Here is a 23,697-nt window from a genome sequence, read left to right as displayed (position 1 = left end):
TTCTCGCTCTTGGAAAATAAACAGAATAGAATAGCGTTATCATACGTCTCATTCTCATATGAACTTCACAGGGGTTGCTCCTTTTTTGCATCAATTAAAAAAAGTGAAAAAAAATCGTACACATAAAATGTGTATAGATGAATATGAAATGTAAAAGGAAGACAATTGAACATAGAAGACAATTTATAAGGTAATAAAGACCAGAAGTACGTGTGATGGGAGATTAAAACACGATTATCCAGTCCAATAGTTATCTAGTGATCAAAACTGTCAAATAACCTGCATGTGCGGATTATAATCAACCTTATCTCTGTTCTGGTGAGTGTAAACATGTTTAAATTTAACTGGTTTCTATGTTACATCAATGTGAATCACCACTCAGTGAGGCGCTTTAAAAAGAAAGTACATCACGAAAATATCAGACTTCCCATTTGTGGTGTGACTCCAGAGCTGTGATGCTTCAGCCATCGCCCCTTATACACACACACACACACACACACACACACACACACACACACACACACACACTCAGAACAGGAAATGAGACTGACAGGCAGACAGCAAGCAGCACTCTGCACTGTGTTTGTCTGTTTGGATGTAGCTGTGTTTCCAGATTGCTTTAAAGACATTCGGAGGACGGGACGTTTACTGGACAATCAGCCGGGTGAGGAGACATTCTGTCCATCCATACAGTCAGGGTGTCATATTCAAGGAGGGGATTTCTTAAATTAGTAAGTGTTTTAGACGGCATTCCCATTCATCTGAGCTGTATCAAGCAACTCCCACTTTTTTAATGATCCAAATTTTAAATTTGTCTGTTTATAGGGTATTAATGTGACTTGATATTACAAGAAAACTCTTAAATGAGTAATGTTATTTATCTATTTTCATATGTTAACCATTCTTTCTTATAGAATTCTAGTTGTGCACAAATGTAAAGCAGAATTTTCCTGACATAATTCTTATTTTCTGAGATTTGATATATTGTTTGAAATGTAAATGTGACTTAGGTGTGAACACAGCGCTGGAAACAGACGGAACCCAGCCCGAAAAGGCAAACTGAGATTGTGCGGCGACGTCAGGCTGACGCTGGGCTCAGGTTCGTGCATTCTTCCTGTTTTGTGGTCTGTTAGCTTTGCAGTGGATGGAAAGCAGCTTCCTGTCGACTTGTGCATGCAGTGCTCTATCCATATTCTCAACCTTCAATCAGCCCTCCCCAGAAATCGATTTTGTCATGACCGTGTCCAAATGGAACTATTTAATTTATGTATTTAGAGTGAAACAAGATCAGAAGTTACAGTTATAAGAACACAAGGAGTACCGGGGCGACGAGTTGAGACTAAACTGGTTGTTCACAGAAATGATCACATAAAGGGAGTCAGGACAACACGAAAGGCAAAGCACAATCACAAAAGGACGAAAAGTTGCCTCAAAATAAACACCCTCGATTCCTCCATCGAGAGACACAGACTGACAAAGAGCCGGAGGATGGAATCGAAAGAGCAACAGAGAAAGAGAAAATGAGGACAAAGAACAACCAGTAACTGTGAAATATCATAAAAAGTTATTAAAGAGATGAAGAGGCAGGAGAAGATTCTTCTTCATGATCAACCTTTGCTCATAGAAGTGTGTGTTTGTGTGTTCTTCCTTTCTTCGACCTGCTGACCTTCCCAGCTCCGACATGTCCAGGCCGAGTCCACACTGAGGCCTCGGCCGCCGCCGCCGCCGCCGCCGTGGAGCATGGAGCACGTGACGGTGAAGTATGGATATGAGTACGCGGCCAGGGACGGCCGCCGTGTGTGCATCAGGCCCGGGGAGACGTACGTCCTGCTCTCCAGGACCACCGAGCACTGGTGGCACGTGCGCCGGGACCCGCAGAGCAGGCCCTTCTACCTGCCGGCGCTGTACGTGAAGGAGCTTCCAGCCGCCTCTGCGGGCGGCGAGGCCGGCCGCACGCCGGACGCCAGGCCTCGAGCGTCCACGGCGCCACACCAGAGCCGCCTCTCTGCTTCTGGCTCCTGGGAAAACACACCCGGCGCGCGGAGGAGCAGCAGCTTCGCGCACACTCTGGATGTCAATGACACACACGTTGAAACGCGCAGCAGCTCCTTCTCTGCGCGCGACGACGGCCTGCAGCTGTACGCCCAGCCTCACCTCAAGGCAAAGGTCAAAGTGCAGCAGTCAGGAGCCTCATGGCGGGACGAGGGAGGCGGAGGGGACACGGAGGACATGAAGGACATGGAGGACATGGACTTCCCACCACCTCCTCCAGACATGTTCGAGATCATCCCGGAGATCAACGTCACACAGTTTGAGTCTGAATCAGCCGTTTGTCTGGACTCGGCTGACCCTTTGACCTCCAGGCGGCGGAGTCTGAGTCCAGAGGCGTCCTGGAACCAGCAGGTAGGACTCCCCAGCCCTTCTCACAGAATATATGATCGAGATGCTACAGCCAGCAGAGGGCGCCATCTCCCCATCGTAACTGTTCTCTAACGTTTTTTCAGGGTTCTTTTAAACTTTAATTTCGTTTCCTGATTCCAGGCAGTGTAAAAAAGCCCCTTGACTGTGAGACTTTGGGACTGCGTCGTTTTTTAGGGTCTGGCTCCTACAATAATTTACGTTTCGGTGTGATGTGGCAGAAGCAATTGACAGGAACTCAAAGAGGGATTACTAGTTGGCAGCAGGGGTCTGTTGAACTTCCCAGGCAGGCTGTGGGACTGTGGGACCAGGATGTGCAGAAATGCATCCTTTTCTCAGCGTTTGGAACTTTTCCTGCACCACTTCTTATGCGTTTTGGCTGAAGTTGCTGCCCTCAAGCAGGGATTACTTGTTGTCTTTTTTTTTTTTAACTCCACATCTCCCATTTCTCATGAATTCTTTATCCTCAGGTCAAATTTGCAATTTGGCACTGTGTAAAAATGTGAAACCTTACTGTGATATTTCTTTATTGCAGGGATGCAAAAAAAAAAAAAAAAAAAAGAAAAGAAAGAAAAGAAAGAAAACACTGAAAAGTCCATTTTCTGGGGTTAGATGGGGTTAGAACCTTTCTCTACTGTGCTTAGTGTGTTGCTTACAGGAAGTGCAAGTCATCTGCAGAAGTCTTTTTAGATAGCACACCTCAGTTTTATTTTACTTCTCACTACTCACTTTCAATTAACATTGCATAACAAGGAGTCTACTGAGCATGTGCTGCTCACAGGAACTTATTCTTGGCAATCAAAAGCAAACTGAAAGAATGCAATAAGCTGCTTTATATTTGGCAAAAAAAAGTTACAAGGAGTTACTTCCTTCCTTCACATGAAGATCATGACGCAAAGTTTCCTTTCAGATTCTGTAAAGTCTTTTTCTTTGCATATAAAATGTGAGGCTGTTCTCAACTCGTGCACTTATTTCAAGGGAAAGCCGGTGCTGAAAAGCCCACTGACTGTGAGACTTGGACGTGCAGAAATGCAACCTTTCAGGGGTTTTTGGACTTTTCTCTGCAGCTCCTTGCTCTGGGACATCGAGCAGGGATTTCAGGATATTTTTCTACTCCACACCTTCATTATCACAATCATCAACAGCAATCCAGATGAGGCAAAACCTTCTCTGAACCTGCAGCGACACTTTGAGCTGTTTGATTTGCTGAATTCAGAGATTTTCTGTAGAAAACATAACGTTTTTTTGTTTTAGCAAGTGCAGCAGTGGCTGTTTGTTCCCCTCCAGATCTCACATTTTGACTCATGCTGCCCAGATTTGTGTGCTATAAATGAAAAACACTTGTTGGAACCAAACCCAGTGCCGGGCTGAGCTGTAACACTACTTGAGGATGAATGTAGCAATTAAATTATTAAGCTGGAAAAGGATTTTGTAGCCAGAAACAGGTTTATGTGAAAAGAAAGCATTTGGATATATGTCGAGCAATCAGTCAACAAGCCACATTTGAATCGTGTGGTGCAGAACTGAGTACTAAAACACAGCATTTGGACAGTTCAACTGAATATTGAATAATAAACTCAACACTTTCACATGTGTGCAGATGTATTCAGTAACTATTAACTAAGCAAACCGCCAATGCCAGAATACTGACAGGCAGCTGTGGTTGCAACCCTCTCCTCCTCATGTCAGGTAGTCATTAAAAAAATTAACCTTTTTGAGGATTCAGCTTCATAATTCACAGCAACACGTCAAATTAAACTAGAACGACAACTAAACTTATGTAAATGATACTACTGTGTCAACAATACAATGCACACCAGGCGAAAAATATATTTGTGATACTTTCTTTCCTGAAATTTTTATTTTTTTCTTGTTTATTTTTTCGGCTCCAGAACATACAGTTTTCAACTCGGAGACATGAAGCTTCACCGGTGAGCTCCATCTGTTAGTGGACAGGGACTGTGTGTTGATCACTGAAGCTTGTAGATCACATCCATCACCCAGATTTGACTTTATCACACTGCTGCTCATCCCACAAATGCAGTAACTGTGGCACCATTTTAAAATGAAATGCGTTGAACTATCTTTAATTGTAATTTGTAGTTTCTCTTGATTTAAAAACAATGTTTGGATTAGAAATGAAAATCTGGATTTGAAATTTAAATCCAGATTGAACCACTTGTTGCCGGAATCCTTTGAGTTCAGAGTGTGCCAGCTCATCTGCATATGAATGGCCCGTTCTTCCCCTTCATGCCAGTTCAATGGGCAACAAGACGTGTTTCTAGATTCTCTCAGAGTTTTTTTTTTTTTTTTTTTTTTTAAAGCAGCTGATCCAAGATCTCACATTTCAGCCGAAGTTTCTGCGGGAGTTGAACTGCTATTACCTTACCGGGTGTGTACAGTTTATGTTCTTTGCCTGTGCCCCCTGTGGACTCGGTGAGTAGTTTAGAGAGGAGCTTCAGTTTCTCGGATCGCACCGGAGGGCTTGTTGTGCGTAAAGACGCAGCGTGCTGTCAACGCAACTCCAGAACAGGTTAGGAACAGGTTGTGTGGGAGGAAAGGAAGGAGTTAAAGTGTGAGCTGACAGCCACTCCCTAACCCTCCAGCTGCTACCTGGTCTCTCCAGCACCAGCGGCCATCCTGGGAATTATGGTTACGCGCACTGAGGGGAGCGATGAAAAACACATGCGGGTCGCCTTCTTCCCTCCCTGTTGGATGTAGATTTGTGAATGTAAACGGCAGAAAGTTTTGATTCAGGTAAGTTTAAGGACAGATCCCGGTTGGTTTGTGCACCTGTTGCAAGGTTGTTGCGGGATGAGTGAAGGAGAAAGTGTTCGTGGTCACTTTAAACTGGGTGTTTACCACTTTGAGTCATGTTTTGGTTGCAGCCTCTCTCAGGATAACCAGTGATTTTGTGCGCCTCGTTACACTGTATTTACAACCTGTAACACATGTATGTAGCAGGTGTGTTTCTAAGATGAGATGATTACAGTTGGTGTGCTTCTCCTTCTCCTCCGTGGAGGGATGAATGAATCCCCAGCGCTGGGAACAGGGCTGTGGATGTGCCAGGACCCCTCAAGTGCAGTAATTCTTCGGCCACAATAGAGGGCCATCTCCATGGTGATGTGAGGGGGTCTGGAGCAGGGCTTTGGGGCTTTTCAGTGCCAGTGCTGCCATGCAGTTCGCCTGTGTGTGCATGCGTAATGCGCAGGACTTGCAATTAGCCCAAATATAGGTCACTTACTGCATGGAGGCTGTTGTGTGGACTCAGATGGGAACATTAAGTTTGGGAAGCAGCTGAGAAGCTCAAACTGTAAAGTTTGGTGAGTTGTAACTTAGATATATATTGTATTTCATTTGGATTCTGGATTGCTTGGTTGTATTGTGCACTTTTCAAACTTCCTGAATTATATGTTCCATCGTTGTATCTGTAATTTTCTTTTTAACAAACTTGTTGAACATCTAAAAACCTTGAAACACGCACAGTAAGTCTGACACTAATAGCTCAGTTGTTGCCACTAGGAGGCTAAAGTTCAGTCTGGCTTACTTTGCTTCTACACTAAGTATCCTTCAGTGCCTTGAAAATATCATGTTCTGATATATTAAATCGAGTATCAGGGAAAAATGTAATCTATTTTCAAATGAATTGCAGTTCCCTCAGCAGCACATTACATTCACGAGCACAGCTCTTCTCCTGTAATGTGGGATAGACAACATCAGATGCCAAGAAACTGCTCCAACAGGTAGTGTGAGTGTCCTGTCAGACCTCTCTGTCTCTCTGTACAGAACACACATGCACATAAAGTCTGTATCAGCAGGTGCATGGTGCTTCCTGGTGACACAAGGCCTTTCATTCTCACCAAATGTTCATCTATTTTTTTTTTTTTTTTTTTTTTTTTTTTTTACCAAATCACTGAATTTTAGGCCTATTTTATCATTTAATCAGTGGAATGAGTTTAAAAGTGATCACATTTCATGAGTTGTTGTTTGAAAATATGACTGAAGTTGATGTATTTTTATGTAATGGATTCTTGTTGACACATGTCACAAATGATTCAGTACCGCTGGTTCATTCCGATGTGTCATTTGCTTCAAATGTGGCTCAACATGTCCCTGATCTGTTTGTTATCACTTCTTTTATAGTTACTCTGGATAAATATACTGTTAAAATCTTCCAGTGCGAGGAGTTAAAGGGGCTCAATGCTGTAACCTGGAAGGCAGTGACTTTGTGATGGATAAACTAGCTCTACTTTGCATCTACTCTAAATTGCAGTTCGATTTGAGATAACTGAAAGTCATTCATCAGGCTGCTGCATCTCTTTGTTGGCAATTAGTAGTTTTAGTCTGTAGATCATGCAGTGGATGAACTTGGTGACGATTAATTAGAAACCCTTGTGAATGAAGTGTTTAAAGGATTGAACCTGCTGTTTACTTAATACTCGTGCATGGCGTCGGGGCTGGGCTGCCTGGGCGAGCGGTGGTTTTAATTGATGGTATTTGTGTGCAGAAGGAGGGAGGAGTGAGTCACTGCAGCGCCCGGTTTGTTTCGCTTTTGCAGCTGTTTAGTTCATGTTGACAAAGTTTTATTCAGCTGGGTTTACCATTCATGTATCTGGATGTGGGCCGCCACATTAGAGCTGCCGGGGGTCAAAGGTCAAGTTCAAGCAGCCGGAGTGGTGACCTATCGGCTGTGGGAATTGAACCTGTGAACTCCAGATCTACAGTAGGCTTCTGGAGCCTCAAGGCCGTGATCAGTGGAACAACTTGAGGACAAAGTTTAGGTTATTTGATTCAATTCATTCAATTAAGAGTTCATATATTCCTGATTTGTACTTTTCCAAAATGTAGTTTAGTTGCTTGGTCGCTCTGTTGCAGTGATGATACGAGTGTTTTCAAAGCACAAAGTGCAGCTGAGACATGATGAAGGAAATATAAATCTGTGTCTTTGATGCAGTGTCGTGAGGATCAGTTTGCAAATGAAAGCAGAGACGGATTTTCTCCGTAACTCCTGTCGTTTGAGTTTCACCCCATCTCGACGGACGAGTTGATTTCTCGCAGAGGCGAGCAGGAATATTGCGCACAGGCGCTTCGGCTTTGTCGAGCTGCGTTCGTCATGCGCTCAGGAATGTCTTTGTGTCCTCAGTATGTGTAAAATGTCTTTTGTTCCTCTTACTTTGAATAGTTGCTCCGTGGAGCCGTCCAGATTGATTTCACACCTGTCTGTTGATGTTTCACCTGTACCTGAATGTGAAGCTGGTTCCTGTTTCATTGAGCTCATTTACATTTTGTCCTTGCTGCGCTCAAACATCTGGCACAGTGGCAGATATTTACATTCCCTAAAAGAGCACGGGAGCGTGCCGCCGGCGTGCAGCGCTCAGATGAGATGGCGATCAGCCGCTGATTTCCACGCTCATCCTGGATTCTGCACCATGATGGTCTGTGACGTAAGAGGGAGGGCAGCCAGACTGACTCAATAGCTCGACTGTGTGCTTTGTGGCGTGATTTGGGCCCCAATTCGGTCCTCCATTGTCGGATTGGACGAGTGCTAATGTGGTTAAGTAATCAAGCAGATTGCTGCTTCATGCAGAGCCGGAGGGTTTTCTGCTCCACAGTCAAGGATTTCCACTCCAGCCACAGCAGCGATAACGGCGTGGCTGTTCTCACATCGCAGAGCTCAAATCCTCCCCGGATGAAACAGATCTGGAGCTGCACAGCATGTCTAACTTTTAAAAACACGAATGCGAAACGTTTCTGAAATGAAAACGTACACAGTGATGTGTTTTCACTTGAAACATTGACGCGTGAACAGGGCCTCAGCCATCCCAGGTTGGAGGTGTGACGGCCTGAGAGCTTCCACTGACTGGGGCAAAAATCTACTCGAAACCGGGAAACGATGCAGCCAGCAGGCCTTCAAGGCTTTAAGACTCATTGAAAAGAAAATTGCTTCAATTTGTCGAAAGCAACATTGCATCGAGGCTGACGTTGGTAACACCAACCCAAACAGCTAACCGCTTCTGTAAAACCTCCATGAAAATAACCACAAACGGTTCGGCCTTCTGGCTGGTTATTTTTGTCTCCTGTTGAAGTAAGCGTCAACTGAACAATTGAACCGCAGCAGGAGAGAGAGAGAGAAAAAAAAGGAGGGACTTCCTGTTTCGGGCGCTCGCCCTCATGGACTGCACTTCTATCAAAACAATGCCTCGTCTTGCTCGCCTGTCAAAAGTAGCAAAGTGGGAAATGATTGTTTCCTCTTTTCAGTCCTCATATTCAGCCGAGTGACCTATTCCGAAAGGAGCACGGCTCGTTTTAGAGAAGATGTTGCTCATACAGAGGAAAACATTTTCTGATTGAGGTGTCCTGTCTTTGAGTGTGACCTAAAGGACTTTTATTTAAAGCTTTGTTTCCATTGCTGCTCAGGAAGTCGAGGCGAGCCGATGAGTTTTTTTTTTTTTTTTTTTTCACCTTGCTTCATCACTGATGGGTCTCAATGAGAACTCTTTTGTTTAAAGTCCAGCTTTTACACAGACAAATACCGCAATCAAATTTGTGGGTGTGGTGTCACTTTCTTTGTGCTTTGCACACTTTGCACTGTCACCCCGCGGCCAGGTTTTGGTACACGGGCCTTATGTTTGACACAGCTGACCCGAACCCTTCCACCCACTTTGTTTTCCTCTTTTTTGCTTTTGGTCTGCTCGCTCACACAGACAGTTACCCTCTACCCTGCTGTCCTGTGTGCGGGGAATTCACACACACACACACACGCACACACGCACACACACACACACACACACACACACACACACACACACACACACACACACACACACACGGCCCCTTCCTGCCTTATTGAAGCTGGCAGTTCTCCTTTCTGCCGGGCTGTGTGTGTCTCAGCTGCTGCCGGAGGAGGATGTGTGCTCGTGGGTGTGTTCACTGCTGACTGAGTGCGACCGCCGCAGCTTTTCAGTCAATGTGGTCGCACAGTTGAATCGCGGTGGATTCATGGATTAATTGGATAGAAAGATGGTGGAGATGTACTCCCGGATCTGGCCCAATCAGCGGGCGAAGCGGGGCTTGACCCTGCCCGTGACCCCTCAGGTAGGCCACCGCGCCGACCTCGGTGCTCCGCTTTTTTTTTTACTCCTGCATTGTCAAACATCTGTGCATTTGTTGTGTGTGACCGTACTTCCTGTTTCGTGTAAACACGAAAGTGCCTGTGCACTTGTCTTCTTTTCCTGCATTGAGCAAAGTGCGATAAACAGATGTTTCTCTGTCAGCGATGAGTTTTAACTTTGGGAGAAATTCGATTCTTTTTCTCTCTGACCAACAACAGCCTCGTGAGTTTAATACTGAATTGGACATCTTTGTGTTTCAGTCACTTCTAAGGGTAAAAAGGTTTGTCTGTATCAAAATGACCACATCAGAAGCTGCAGTCTTCTTCTTCGGTGTATTGTGGTGCTGCTCTGTCTTCCTAAAAGTAGCAGAGTGATTTAAATAATGGTTGATGACGGAAGAATCAAAGTCAGTGATCTGAAATCATTTATATCAAACTATAAAAAAAATCCCTCTCAGCTGCCTTAAAGGGTGACAATCGTGTACAGTTATAAGTCAAATATAAAGGAGTAAACAGTGCAAGTCATGCGGCTTAAATGTGTTAAAATAATGGAAATCAGGAAAGTAAGGTAAAAGTACTAAAAGTTATATTCACATGTATAAGAGTAAATATTCTCAGTTGCATGTGAAAGGTTTTAGAAATATCCAATTATAAGTACAAATCTTTCTTGAGAAGCTCTGGCTTTGGTACTACAGCGCAATTTCTAACATTTGACATCCATTCAGTTTACATTTATTTGCACATTTAAAGTACATTTCTAAGGCGAAGAAGTATTGATAATTTACACTGTGGTATTGTTTCTCATTAAATGTAGGCATAAATCAAGCAATACCAATCGTTTTTTTCCTCATATCCATTACTGAGTATAATTTTAAATTTACCAAACCAGATTCCATGTAAAAAGAAGCAAAGTAGAAATAAAAAATTGATACTTGAGAGTCAAAAATGCTATTTAAATGCAGCAATGTGAGCATCTCAAAATGTTAATTTGCTGCAGACAGCCGCTGATATCATCTTTAGAAAGGTGACAGACGATCACATGGTCACGCAGTAATGCGCGCGCGCGCGTGTGTGTGTGTGTGTGTGTGTGTGCAGTTGTTAAGAACTCTTGAAGTGTCTCTATTCTGTCCTGATTTCATGGTTTGTTCCACGGCGTGTGGGCGTTCCACTGTTGTTATTTCAGAGATCAATGATCCAGCTCTTTCGTTTCCCCGTCTGTCTCCGAGCGCTCGTGGTGCTGCGAGGGATCAATCTGTTCCAGGGGTCACTCGTCTGGCTGGCCGCGTCGATTGCCTCATGTTTAAATTGGGATCAATGATGAAGCAGAGTCGGCTGGTTGATAATGCGGACACAGTAATTCACACAAATGCTACGCTGACTTTGATTATCACACATTTGGCCCGGGCAGCGACAGAAACATTGAGTCTGTTGTTGGAAAATGGAAATTTACTTTAAACATTTGTTAATTTAACACACTGAGCAGAAAACGTGACTGGGATCTGTTATCTTTGTAGTTTAATGATTTTGCTGGCGTCAGCGGTCGATTTATCGGTCTTCTTTACCCACTTTATTCAAACTCTGGTCGCAGGAAGCAGCAGCCGTGGTCAGCTCACATCCGAGGGTCGGCTGATAGTGTTAATGTCTTCTAATCTCAAACTTAATCGTTTGGTCCTCAAGCTGTTTTAAATTGTGCGGCTGGTGAATTAATAGTATGAATTTAGGTCAAATTTCCACTGTTAAAAAAAATAAAAAGCCTTGCAAATTGGGATCTCTTTTGGTGTTTAATGTCTTTGCTGAAGTGACTCCTCAACCCCTAAACAGGGCAAATAGCCATGGGACTGAGAGCTGGACCTTTCCACTGTCAACACCAACAATCAGATTGAAGAGAAACTTCTCTGATTGTACTGGAACCAAAAGAAAACTCAACAGGGAAGCTTCAGCCTGGTGAAAGAGGAGACGTGTGTCTCAATATAGGAAAAGAAAATATCTACAAGTAACATATTTTCTTTTATAAGTAGATCAAGCAGCAAACATGTCAGTAAGTCACTCTCGTAATTGACCCTTTGGATTTGAAACCTTAAAATCAAAGATGCACTTCTGTTCTGTTCATTCATTCATTCATTCATTCATTGACTTGAATGATGCAAAAATGCAACTTTTTAAGTGGCTCAGATCCGTTTTTGACAGATGCAATTAATGTATTAATGTGGTCTGTCTCACACACACACACACACACACACACACACACACCCACACACACACACACACACCCACACACACACACAGTATCGAACTGTTCAAAGAATTGCTTAAAGAACTGCAATATACTGATGACTTTTTTTCACTGCTGTATTAAAAGACTGACAAACAAAATCATCATATTTCCATAAACCTTTCAAAGTTTTAAAGATTTTGATTGGTGTGCTCTGCTTCTTTTCTTCCTCTACGAGTGACCTTGTGGTCTCCACATGATCTTTTTTATCATGCCTTATCAGGAGAAACAGAAACATTTTACTCACAGCAGAAACACGCCACAGAGGTCTCAGGTCAGGGTAAATATAGAGCACGGGGCTCGCTATGACTGCAGAGGTATAGTTAGAATGAAACAGAGAAGAGGCTGTGTTTGTGTTTGCCATGGCGCAAGAGACGCTCTGCAGGACTCTCACAAGGAAGAGCGATGCTCACAGTGGAGCGCAGGTGAGGGGTGGTTGTTTTTATTGTCCTCGCTGATTGCCTCGGATGTGTTTGTGACGCTGGACGTTGAGCTGAAGTGAAGACAGACACCTTCGATCACACCGAGTGTCTCCCTCATTTCGGTCATCTCTAACCAAATGAGCATTTGCATGCCATCTTCCTGCCGTGCAGGGAGGAGATTGTCATGAAACATGGGGGACTTGAAGTCGATGCTTCATTGGCGATGGCGAAATGTGATGACTTTCATTTCCTCAAACGTCAGTCTGTGGCTACGTGCTGGTGTTCATATGGTTTCTACACCTGTGATATTGATTTTAAAACTTTAAATTATTTTAAAATTTATTAAAATTTTTTATATAAATTTTTTTTGTATAAATCAGATATGAACTCTGTGTGTCGTTTCGACGTTTTGGGGCTTGAATTTCTGTGTGTGGGTGTGTGTTTGTGCGCCAGAATTAGGCACTGATCAACGCTGTTGGAGGGACCTTTGTGTGTTGGGTGTTTTTTTTTTTTTTTCAGCTGCAGGCTTCTTCCTGACTGAGATGCGGAAGACTGACATGCTGCCGCTGCAGTGGAAGTAGTCAGCTGAAAAAAGTTCAACGCCGCTACAATGTTCCTGTTGAAGACAGAGCAAGACTGTCGTTTCACTTCTGAGACACATGCTGCTGCATGACAGATATATACAAATTATCATAGAAAAAGTTGGCTGTGTGTTCAGTGATATCCAAAGAAAACAGTCTTTTTCACGTGTTTCAGTTGGCCTATGTTTAATTGCAGCAACTCAGCAACATGCAGTTGCAGCTGTTCCCAGCTAGGGAAATGTATGTAAATTCCCCTGGAAACAAAACAAAACCTCCCAATGGAAAACGTGTTTTGTAGTTATTTTGAAACCAGCTAAACACTATGTGATTTGATTTTAGTTTCATTTTTCAAAAGTGTGTTAAAAGAAAGCTGGCCGAAGCCGATCATTTGGTTTTGAAGAGCCGACATAAAGAAAGTTGTGGTTGGAGTTAAAACGTAGCAGATTGACTCACTTTTCAGGATTTGTTTCGAATTCTGTTTCAAATTGAAACCCTTTTGTTCTTCATACACTCGTATAGTCGCATCCAGTTCTGACCTACTCTTGTTATTTGTTTATGACCATTGTAGTTGCAGCTTAAAATTCTTGTTCCATCCATCAGTTTTTTGATTCCGGCTTTATCCAAATAAATGAAATGTGGTGCTTGAGCTCAGTGAGTCTGTCTCATTGTCCTCCTTAGAGTCACTAGAAGCTCCAGGAGCAGATCTTTTCCTGGACTCCTCTTCTTTGGATTCCTTGGTTGCGAGCCAATCCACCTTTACGGATCACCAGAGCTCAGTGCTGATATATCCATGATCCATAGACACGTCAGTGGAGCTGCTGCTGTGCAGGATTTTTCGTAAGGCCAGGGTTTACGGCGGTCAGAGTTTTCCTGAGATCAGCCATCGATTGTTCCAAGCAGTTTGGACTGAAGTCTGAAACTTTAACATCGCAGTGACGCCCCAAAAAAGAGTCTTGTGGAAAGATGGCGTTCTCCATCAGCTGTGTTGAGTGTGATCTTGATCGAATTACGGTAATGCAAGTTCATTGTAAGTCCAGAGACAACAAGTCCCAAAACAGAGTTAAAGCAATGGATAGATGGATGGATTTACAATAAAAAAGAAAAACGCACAAATGTGAGGCATTGAAAGTTGATTTAGTTTTTGAATAAAAGACCCTCATCTTCTCCATAAGAAATCCTCATCCTGTTTTTATAACGTGCATTTTTTTTGTTGTGTTTATTTTTTTCCTCAGGGGAAGAATGAAAGTCTCCAGTCAGCTGTCTACGTCAACGTAGCTCAGCTCCGCCAGAGTCTCTCCGAGTCCCCCCCACCGGCCTCCTACCCTGAGCCAGAGGGATGGGAGGTGCATGTTGACCAGGAGAGTGGACAGGAGTACTACTACCACCCTGCCACGGGGCGCACCACCTGGGACAACCCGTTCCTCGACTCCCCCACGGACCCCGAGCCTGCAGAGGAGCTGTGCTCGCCCCCTCAGTCGCCCGCTCTCTCTCAGTCCACGGCCTCCCCCTCGGCGTGGACCGCAGACTGGGAGCAGCTGGTGGATGCGACCAGTGGTCTGCCGTACTTCTACAACCCGATGTCTGGGGAGACGTCCTGGGAGCCGCCGGAGCAGCCGAGCCCCTACACCCCTCAGATGGAGCCCATGAGCGTGCACAGGTTCCATGAGGACGGGCCGGTAAGGACAGCCCGGCTGCTGCTCCACTTAGCCTCTCTCCAGCTCCTGTTTTAGCTTCACTCAGGGGAAAGCTGTAAATACGCTCTGCTTTTAATGGAATTAAATCTCCTGCACCTACATAGCAGACAGGACTCATTTTCATTAGGGAAGCTCACAGGCCCAGCACAGAATCTCTCCACAGTGCTCACAACAAAGACATCCGCCCTCATTTTAAATCACCTATAGGTGCCGATTATCCATGTGATCGGAAGATATGTTGAATTTTTCATTGTTGCAATATATATCTCATTAATTTACTCTAATTTACAAGCGTCCCCATTTCTTCCCCTCGGATAACTTCCCTGAGATGAGAAACAGCAATAATGGGTCATGAAAGAATGATACTTTGAGGTCAAAGAAATGTGACTGAATTGTGAAAGTCACGTTAAAGTCACGAAAAAGTGGATCAGAGTCACAGTGGGAAGTTAGAGAGTAGTCTGCCAATGGCAAAGAGTGAGACGGCATAAAGTTTTAACACACCGGGGGACTGATTAAACAGGAATTATTGGATCTGTTATTCTTCAGAATCTGATCCACATAAAGCTTTTCAGTGTTGAAAAGAAGTGGGCCCGGGAAGGAGCCCTGCGGAGCTCCACTGTCTTTAAGGAGTGATCAGTGGTTTATCCATACTGACCGTGCCTTGGTCCTCAGCCGACCCTTCCTGAAGAGGACTACCCCCCAGAGGACTACCCCACGGCCGAGGCCCCGGAAGCCGAGGAGCTCCTCGCCACGGGGCCCCCCACCCTCCCGAAGGAGTTCACCTTCAGCCACGTGGGCCGGACCATCATCCCCCGGGCCAACCTGGACCGCAGCACGCCGGCCGGCTGGACGCTGACCGTGGAGCCCAGCGGGATGTGGGTGTTCACCAGTGAAAACTCCCCAGACCAGGTGCGCCTGATTCATGACAGTCCAGGGTCAAGACGTCAGAATGCATCTGATTGATTTACCCAGTGTTTCTGAAGCACTTAGGAACTGTTCACTGACGTCAGGAGATGTTTTCCCATCAAGATACCTTGAAGTTTGATTGCAGAAAGTATTTTTATCCATCCTCCAGAGGTCATCGGAGTAAAGCACTCCTTTTATTATTAGAATAGAGCTCCAGAGATAATATTGAAAAATGGTTGTGATGATTGATTTATGAATTTTATTTTACATTTTAAAAACAACAGAACAGTTACAGCATGCTGAGTATTACAAGGCTGCAAAACACGAGTTTCTGTAACAATAATATGATTTAAGAGCGCATATTTTGATTTATTAAATAAAGGTCAAGCTGTGATGTTGTGATTGAAAACAAAAAAAAAAACTATTCCATGTTTTATCTTGAAGCAATCGCTGCATAGAGAAGCCAAGGAAAACATGCAGCATTGAGACATATTTAACAAAGTAATTTTCGTTGTGTAACAGTGGATCAAGTCTGTGGATGATCGAGGTCAGACGTACTACTACCTGAGAGATGGCTCCAAGTCCCAGTGGAGCCTGCCCGAGGTAAACAGATTCCCTCGCTTCTGTCGTTTGCATGACATTTTTTTTAGCTTGGACATTCATCGATCGTCTTTCAGATTAAATTGTGAGATTGTGTCTGGGAGTAGATGGCTGCATGTAAAAAGTAGTTTCTAATTTTTTTTTTACAAGGTTCATATATTCTGTTCATTTTTCTGTGCATGGCACTAAACGGCACTGTGTTTTGTCCCTCCAGGCCCCGGTGAGTCCCGGACTGCACATGGAGGAGAACGGCGTGGAGCCTGAAAACCCCTCGATCTTCAAGAACTGGAGACACAGCATGGGAGCGGTCCAGCTCGGTTCCTCCCAAGACGACGGGGTACCCTCCCACCTACACTGGCACCCGTCTCAGTCCTGAACCGGGGCGCAAAAAGCTGCGTCCCAGATCCAGGGCGTGTCCGCCCGGCTTACACCCAAAGCTGGAGGGAGAAGTCTCTGTTATTAACCCTTATTTAGCAAGGCAAATCCTCAGCACTCATCGACAGAGACAGCTTGACGACGAACATGACAGGATGAAGGGAGGGAGACATTTGTACATGGAGCTTGTGTGTGTGTGTGTGTGTTCTTATTTTATTGTTCTTGCTAAACAACTCTGTTAGAGTAGAACTTTTACTCCCGAGCACAGCAGGGCCGCCGCCCTCAGAGGTCGGATTTCTTGTGGCCCCTGAACTGAATTTTGTTTGAATTCAGAAAGAAATGCTGATTTGATCTGCTTTTTTTTTTCTTTGATTCTTCATTGAACTTCAACGTTTGATGACCTGTGGAGCCTCAGCTCACCCTCCATCCTCTCTCATTTTAGAGGTTCGTCCCGACTCACAGGAGGAACACGTCAGACTACAGCAGCGACAGCTCCAGCACCGGAAACTCCCCGGAGACGCAGCACAACGTGAGTGTCCTCCTCCTGCTCCTGTCTGACGGGAGCGATTAGCGATGGAAAAAGTGCCAGTTGTTGAGCGCAGCTGGCCGGCCGTAGTGTCTGAATGCGGCTCTGTGTCCCTCTCTTAAGGCGACTGGGTTCAGGCCCTGGAGACGGCCCTATTATCTGACCTCGCGGTGGCTGCGGTATAACGTGGGTTGTTAGTTCATAAGGCTCACTTGAGCTCCATCCATAGATAGCTGCAACTATCTATGACTCCACGTTGCTCAAGAGGGTTTTATATATATAATATGCATATGTATATACTGGACTCACCCATCTTGTCTGTGAAATTCAGCCTTTCCTCTCCAGGAACAGGAACACTCTTCATTCTGCTGCTTTTTACTTCCTAAAAGTTTGTCTGCAGCTTGAATGAAAACTGTCAGACCTTTATTTTCTCTCCCTCGTTCTTTTCCTACATACATATTGTTACTATGGGAACAGTATCGTTATGCAGCATCTCAAATCTGAACTATGTCACTGCAGGGAAAAGCCTTTGAAATAGTTTCTCTTTCTTCCCGTTCTTCAGCTTAATGCTGTAAATCAGATTTTGCGATAACGCAAGTTCAATAAATTCCAACTTCTGCTTTTCTGATCATATTAAGGTCATCAGTGTGACCTATATGGACTGATGGTTAAAATCTGCAGGCATACTTAGAGGGAACAATGTGTCTGTTTTATCATGAACTGTATGCATGACAGAAATTCGTGTTCATCAGATTAATTGACTAAATGCAACTGGAAGAAAAGCCAGAGAATGACCGTCTTATCTGATTTCAGGTGCAGAACTTGGAGAAAGCTGGAATTCTTAATAAAACGAAAGTATGTGAGAATGGAAAGAAAGTAAGGTAAGCCGACAGATTGCTTTGGAAGACTTCTCCTCCACATGTGCGACAGACAGTTTGTGTTTGAATCTGGATGAGTTTGGATCCATTCGTCATTTCCTTCATTTCAGGAAAAACTGGACACAGACGTGGACGGTTCTCCACGGAGGGGTGCTGACCTTCCATAAAGACCCCAAATCTGCTCCGACGGGGGCGCTGGTACGATTCGCCCTTCGCGCCCGCTCTGGAAAAAGTCACGTTTGTTGTAACCGTGCACATGAGAGGAAAGTGTTCGTTACGTGTCGATAAGAAGCTGTGACGCTGCATTCCTGCTCTCTGAGCATTCTGTACATTTCTCACATGGCGGCGACTTTCTGAGAGGCTACCGACCAGATTTACCTTCTCTTTTTTTTTTTTTCTTTTTTTCATCCTGCAGCTTAAACACACGGCTCTTGTTTGCGTTCAGTCTCAGCCTTGGCATTGTGTTGCATACATGAGAAAGCCAGCGAGCCACTAAGCTGCAGCGTGAAGCCGGCCAGTGTGTCACCTTTATGAGCAATGAGAGCACAGACAAGCCCTCGGGTCACGAGCTGCCAGGGACAGTCAGAGCTTTTGTTCAGCGTCTCCAGGAATGCAGCACCGGCAGTTTCGTAAACAGCTGGATTTTTTTTTTTTTTTTTGTCACCATGCAGAACAGGACCAATCAGATTGTTCCGGAAGTTGCAGTGGATCTGCGAGGAGCGACGATAAGCTGGGCCTCGAAGGAAAAATCAAGCAAAAAGAATGTTTTAGAGGTGTGTTTGTGGACGGCTGACACTTCAGGCGGTGCTTTCCAATTCTGGAAAAAGTCAAATGTGCTCACTGTGTCAATTAATCACAAAAATATACTCCTGGTTTTGAAACAAGTGAGGGATCAGGTTGCCATTTGTCGGCTAATCTTCCTGTCCAATGTGTCGTTTCCTCTCCTTCAGCTTAAAGGAAAGAACGGCATGGAGTTTCTGGTCCAGTACGACACTGAAAGCATCATCAACGACTGGTACAAAGTCTTAGTGGACACCATACGGCAACTTGTGAGTCCTTCTATCAAAATAAAGGCGTCCGAATATCAGTATCTGCTCCGTAAGATGCTTATGTGCATGTGTGGTATGAGTAGGATTATAAAGGCAGATTTTATGTTTAGCTTTATGTATAATAGCTGGGCTGAAATTGGATGAACTGATGAATTTTAGTTGTTTATAAGTGAAGATGAGATAAAATACTATTCTAGACTTTACAGACTGAAAGATGTGGTCTTTCCTGGGAGTTCCTGGCTTTGTTACATCTAAGATAGTCACATTTGTCACATTATTGGCCATGATTACATTGTTTTTCTGCAGTGCTAGCAAGCGTTGCCTCTCAAAATGAATATTTCACAGTAAAATACAAAGACGGTTAATTGAAAAATATAGTTTTCATTTACTTATGTACTGATCTAAAAGTTTCGAAAAATTTAGTCTTGATTTCCAGACAAAGACTGAGAAAGGAAAAGTGACAGAGAGCAACAGGAGATCATAAAAATCATGTTTTTTTTTGTAGAGCTTTCCTTCAAGAGATAATTCCTGTTAAGCAAAACTCATGTAAACTAATGTAACTGTAGAAGAGAGAAAATCAACAAAGAGATTTTTGTTCTAATAAAAATGTAGTTTTTGACTTCCTGATTGAAATGTGCCGATGTTGTGCATGTATTTATTGTTTCCGCCTCCATCAGGAATACCAGGACCAGCATCACTCTGAGGATGAGGACACAGATTTGTATGAAAAGATTGGAAACGTAGAGCGAGAGGAGAAGCTGGGAGTCGGCCTGGACGCCAAGCGGAGAGGTGATCTGACAAAACCACATTTTCATCCTGCTGTGTCCTGATTCAAATAATCATTCTGTCCCACTCAGATAACATCAGTGTGTCCGTTGAGAGACACAGTCAGAACCTTTATAAATGTCTGCCGTCCGTCTCCTCAGCCTCCAGGCCCAGCGTCACCAGCTCCACCTCCACCTCTGCAGCAGACACAGACCCCAAGAAAGTCCGAACCAAGCTGATGAAGTTCCTGCTGAAGCGGCCGACTCTGCAGTCCGTCAAGGAAAAAGGTTACATCAGAGGTGAGTTCCTGCTCCGCTGTGGCTGATTTGAATACGAGCAAATGGAGAATTGTCAGAAGGGAAGAATAACTCTGTTACCCAGACAGCGGCAGATTCCTGCTGACATGTGCGGCTAAAGGTACAATTATGTAAATGTTTAAAAATGAAGGAATCTCTCTAGCTGATCTTAAAGTTACTTCTGCTATGATTTGGTAGCTGCTACTGCTGCCGTTATCAAAGAAATGCCCCCCAGATTAAAGTTTTTAAATTATATTTTTTCATTTAAGCTGTGTATCATCTTGAATTTTCTTGAAACGATAATATAGATGCTGATATCTGAACGTGTCTCACAAGTAGAAGAAGAAGAAGAGCAGGCCTAGTTTGAAAGAGTGCATCTAAATTTGCCACGATTGAAGTCAGGTTTCGAATAGAATTGAAATACTTTCTTCAGGATTTATTGTGATGTGCTGCTCATTTACCCACCAAAGTCAACAAGCTATCATCTGAGTCACGGCGCGTTTAGTCTTTTAAATACATGATAGATGGTGCCTGGAGTCACTCAAACACAGCAGTTTTTGATGCTCTTGGCTACTAAACTGCTGTGTATCTTATGAATCAGCAGGACTGTGTCCAAATCTTCATCACAGAAACTATCAACTAAAATAGGTCTGATGCTGTGAAAGCCAATCAAAGGACAGACTAAAATGAGTCAACAGCGCCATCTAATGCAGGACAGATGAGGATGAAGCGGCTGATTGATGTACATCTGATTTCTTGTTTTTTTGTTTTGTTTTTTTTTTGTCTTAATACATTTTAAAACATTTCAAAAAAGCCTTTTTCACATTTTCATCATGAGGCATATTGTGTGTGGAAAAAAGAAAAAAAGGTGTGAGTTTATATAAAATTGTGTTTTCATTCTTTCTGGAAATGCTGTTGGCTCACTTCATGTAAAGAGACGTCCTCCTCATGGCTGTGCTTTCTTTCCTTGCAGACAACGTGTTCGGCTGCCATCTGGATACACTGTGTGCGCTTGAGAAGAGCACAGTTCCTAGTTTTGTGGAGAAATGTATTCGAGCTGTGGAGAAAAGAGGTAATGCACTTCATTTCTGTCACCGGTGAATCGTTTCGGCGTGTTTCCAGCCCGCTCATTCTCTTGTGTTGACAGGATTAGACATCGACGGCCTCTACAGAGTCAGCGGGAACCTCGCGGTCATTCAGAAGCTTCGCTTCAAGGCTGATCACGGTAAAGCCGATTGGTCCAGACACTGTCCACAGGTTTCACCCAAACCACTGAGTCAGTCCGTGAGGGAACGGTGCCCCCTGCTGTGTTTAACTAGTTTGTGCCTGTGCTGTGTTCCCTCAGAGGAGCTGGACCTGGAGGACGGTCAGTGGGAGGACGTGCACGTCATCACCGGAGCCTTAAAGTTGTTTTTCCGAGAGCTTCCTGAGCCACTTTTCCCGTTTAGCCACTTTCATAAATTCATCGGAGCCATCAGTGGGTGAATCTTTGTATCCATAAATCCAATTTCAATTTCGTGTTTCTAGGGTTGAATCCACCATCTCTGGTGAATATTTAACTGCTCAGCACCTTAAATGATCATCTTTTGTTGTGTTTTCGTAGAAATTCCTGATTACAACACAAAATTGTCTCACATCATCGAGCTGGTCCAAAGTCTTCCTCCTTCAAACCATGATACCATGAAACTTCTTTTTGGGCATTTAAACAGGTTTGTATCATATCTGATTTCGCACAGCTCCATCATCTGATGTCAGTGATGATTTACATCAAGTTTTTGATGAAGCACATTGTACAAAGACAGAAGTAAATACAATTCAACATTTCAGTGACCTGGAAAGATCTTTGTTTAAAACTTGTTGGGACACAGATTTATTTTTGATGACACTTAAACTCAGATACTAAAGGAAAAAGAAGAAGTAGTTGTGTCCCGCCAGTAGTTTTGTTTGTTTTTTCTCACAGGCTCATCAAGTATGGTGAAAACAATCGTATGACGGCCCAAAACGTGGCGATTGTGTTCGGCCCGACGCTGCTCCGGCCAGAGATGGAGTCCTCCAACCTGGCCATGCACATGATCTACCAGAATCAAATCGTGGAATTCATCCTCAGGGAATATGAGCTCATCTTCAACTCCAGTTAAAGCCGTCACAGGGCTCCACTGCAGCTGCAGCTGTCTGCAAGCGTGTCAATGCTCCATACTTCATGTGCTCGGTTTACCTTTGCAATGCACTTCAGCAGCTTCGCTGCAAAGTCTGAAGTTGACAAGTAAAAAAGACAAAAAAATTAATAAAGGGGCCTTCATGTGTAACCAGACTAGATGAGGGATCTTCTGTAATAATAATGTGAAGCCTGTTTAAACACTGTGTTGTCTGGATTGTCTGCATAGGAGGCTCACGCTGTTCAGACTATCTGTGACAGTATTGAAGGGTTGGAAATGGAGCTGCACTCTTGTGAACAGGTGCAGCGCCATTTCCTGTGTCAAATCTACCAAGCTCGTTTCTTTGGTGGAAGAGAGACTGTTTCAAAGTGCCGTCTCAGTTCCCGAGACTTTTAGGCATCGAAAATTCACAAGTCACTTTCTGGAGATATTAATGTTTTTGTTTTCTTCTAGTTGGTTTGAACAGCAGTGAAATTAAAACCCAAGTCAAACATGGGTGAAATCACTCAAATCCTCTTTACAGAATGATCAAGACTCACTTTAATCTGTTTTTGAGGAAGTTTAAAGCTATTGCAATGTTTTGGACTTTATCATATATGGCAATAACTGAGACAGATTTCTAACATAGCGTTTTATTTTACTGGAATTACTGGTACCCCTTTACTTTGTTGTTATATAGACATGTTTAAAAACATAAATATTAATACCAACAACTTGCTGTGCAGTAGGAAGTGACTTAGGATACTTGTGTAGATTATCTCTGCTGAATTGTGAAGCGTCATTTTTGAGTCATGCTGTACTTGAAAAATGTATTATAACATCATAGAAATAAAAAAAAAAACTAGCAATAATGGAGAAGGAGCTGTTATCATGAGAGAGGGTATAAGAAGAGATTTGGGATCTGTAAATAGACATAGAAGCATATTTATGCTGAATCCTGGTGAAAATGCACAGTTCCATAATAAAATAACTTTCTTTTAAAAAAGCATCTGTTGATTTTCATTTTTGCATCATGAAAACGTATGGGTTAATGTCCAATATCTTCATATAGTTTAGATTGTACATGAAGTAGAACACTGTAGTAATCATTTGTGGAATAGTTTAACTTTTTTCAGGTGTCATATTAATAAAATCTAACCTAATTTAAGTCAGAACTACGGAGTGAAGCATACTATTATTATTATTATTATTATTATTATTATTATTATTATTATTATCATCATCATTATTATTATTATATGAAAAACTATTCATTTAGGTAAACAGTGAACACACTGTAAGAGCTAAAAGAATTTAATCAGAATGATAGAAAAAAATCAGTATACAAATATACAATCGCTTCAACCTTTAAAATAATGTATTCGCCATATTCCAAATATATACATATTTCTTAAACTTCCAGAAAAATCATGAATAACAACCATTTAAATTATTGATGAAATGTTGTTTTACACCAACAAGGAGTCATGACAATAGAGTGCTCCAGTAATAGCTTTCAACGTGACTGGGGTGATGTTATAACGTTAACTTAAACCTAAAGACACTCCAAAAAGTAATAAGAATAAAACAAAGTGCTACAAATTAATATGCAAAGTACTCGAAATATAGACAAACATTGTGCCGCTATCAGGGAAGCTACTAAATAAAA

At 43.3% G+C, this 23,697-nt stretch overlaps 1 protein-coding gene across 2 annotated transcripts; it reads left to right on the top strand.

Annotated features, from left to right (window-relative positions):
• Positions 1-514: 514 nt before the first annotated feature.
• arhgap27 (Rho GTPase activating protein 27) lies at positions 515-22,969 on the top strand. 2 transcript variants are annotated; one of them, XM_030097426.1, is made up of 19 exons: positions 515-664; positions 1,011-1,099; positions 1,675-2,403; positions 14,037-14,480; positions 15,171-15,407; positions 15,927-16,007; positions 16,219-16,341; positions 16,822-16,908; positions 17,719-17,786; positions 17,894-17,981; positions 18,455-18,556; positions 18,734-18,832; positions 19,510-19,621; positions 19,759-19,896; positions 20,867-20,965; positions 21,041-21,118; positions 21,239-21,370; positions 21,497-21,602; positions 21,854-22,969. In XM_030097426.1, the coding sequence occupies exons 3-19, from the start codon at positions 1,741-1,743 to the stop codon at positions 22,029-22,031; spliced, it is 2,835 nt and encodes a 944-aa protein (XP_029953286.1). In that variant the 5' UTR covers positions 515-664; positions 1,011-1,099; positions 1,675-1,740; the 3' UTR covers positions 22,032-22,969. The 2 variants fall into 2 exon arrangements, with proteins under 2 accessions (XP_029953286.1, XP_029953287.1); XM_030097427.1 differs by lacking the exon at positions 515-664 and adding an exon at positions 713-731.
• Positions 22,970-23,697: the final 728 nt, after the last annotated feature.

Source organism: Salarias fasciatus, chromosome 8 (assembly GCF_902148845.1).
Source record: "Salarias fasciatus chromosome 8, fSalaFa1.1, whole genome shotgun sequence".
Lineage (NCBI taxonomy): Eukaryota > Metazoa > Chordata > Actinopteri > Blenniiformes > Blenniidae > Salarias > Salarias fasciatus.
The sequence above is the reverse complement of the archived record's forward strand: the minus strand, read 5'-3'. Positions and strand labels throughout refer to the sequence as shown.

Excerpts from the sequence above, each read along its gene's own strand:
- arhgap27 (XM_030097426.1), top strand. The coding sequence starts at position 1,741 with ATGGAGCACGTGACGGTGAAGTATGGATATGAGTACGCGGCCAGGGAC. Across the intron at positions 16,008-16,218 it reads CCCAGTGGAGCCTGCCCGAG|GCCCCGGTGAGTCCCGGACT; the intron begins GTAAACAGATTC and ends TTGTCCCTCCAG. Across the intron at positions 21,371-21,496 it reads TAAATTCATCGGAGCCATCA|AAATTCCTGATTACAACACA; the intron begins GTGGGTGAATCT and ends GTGTTTTCGTAG.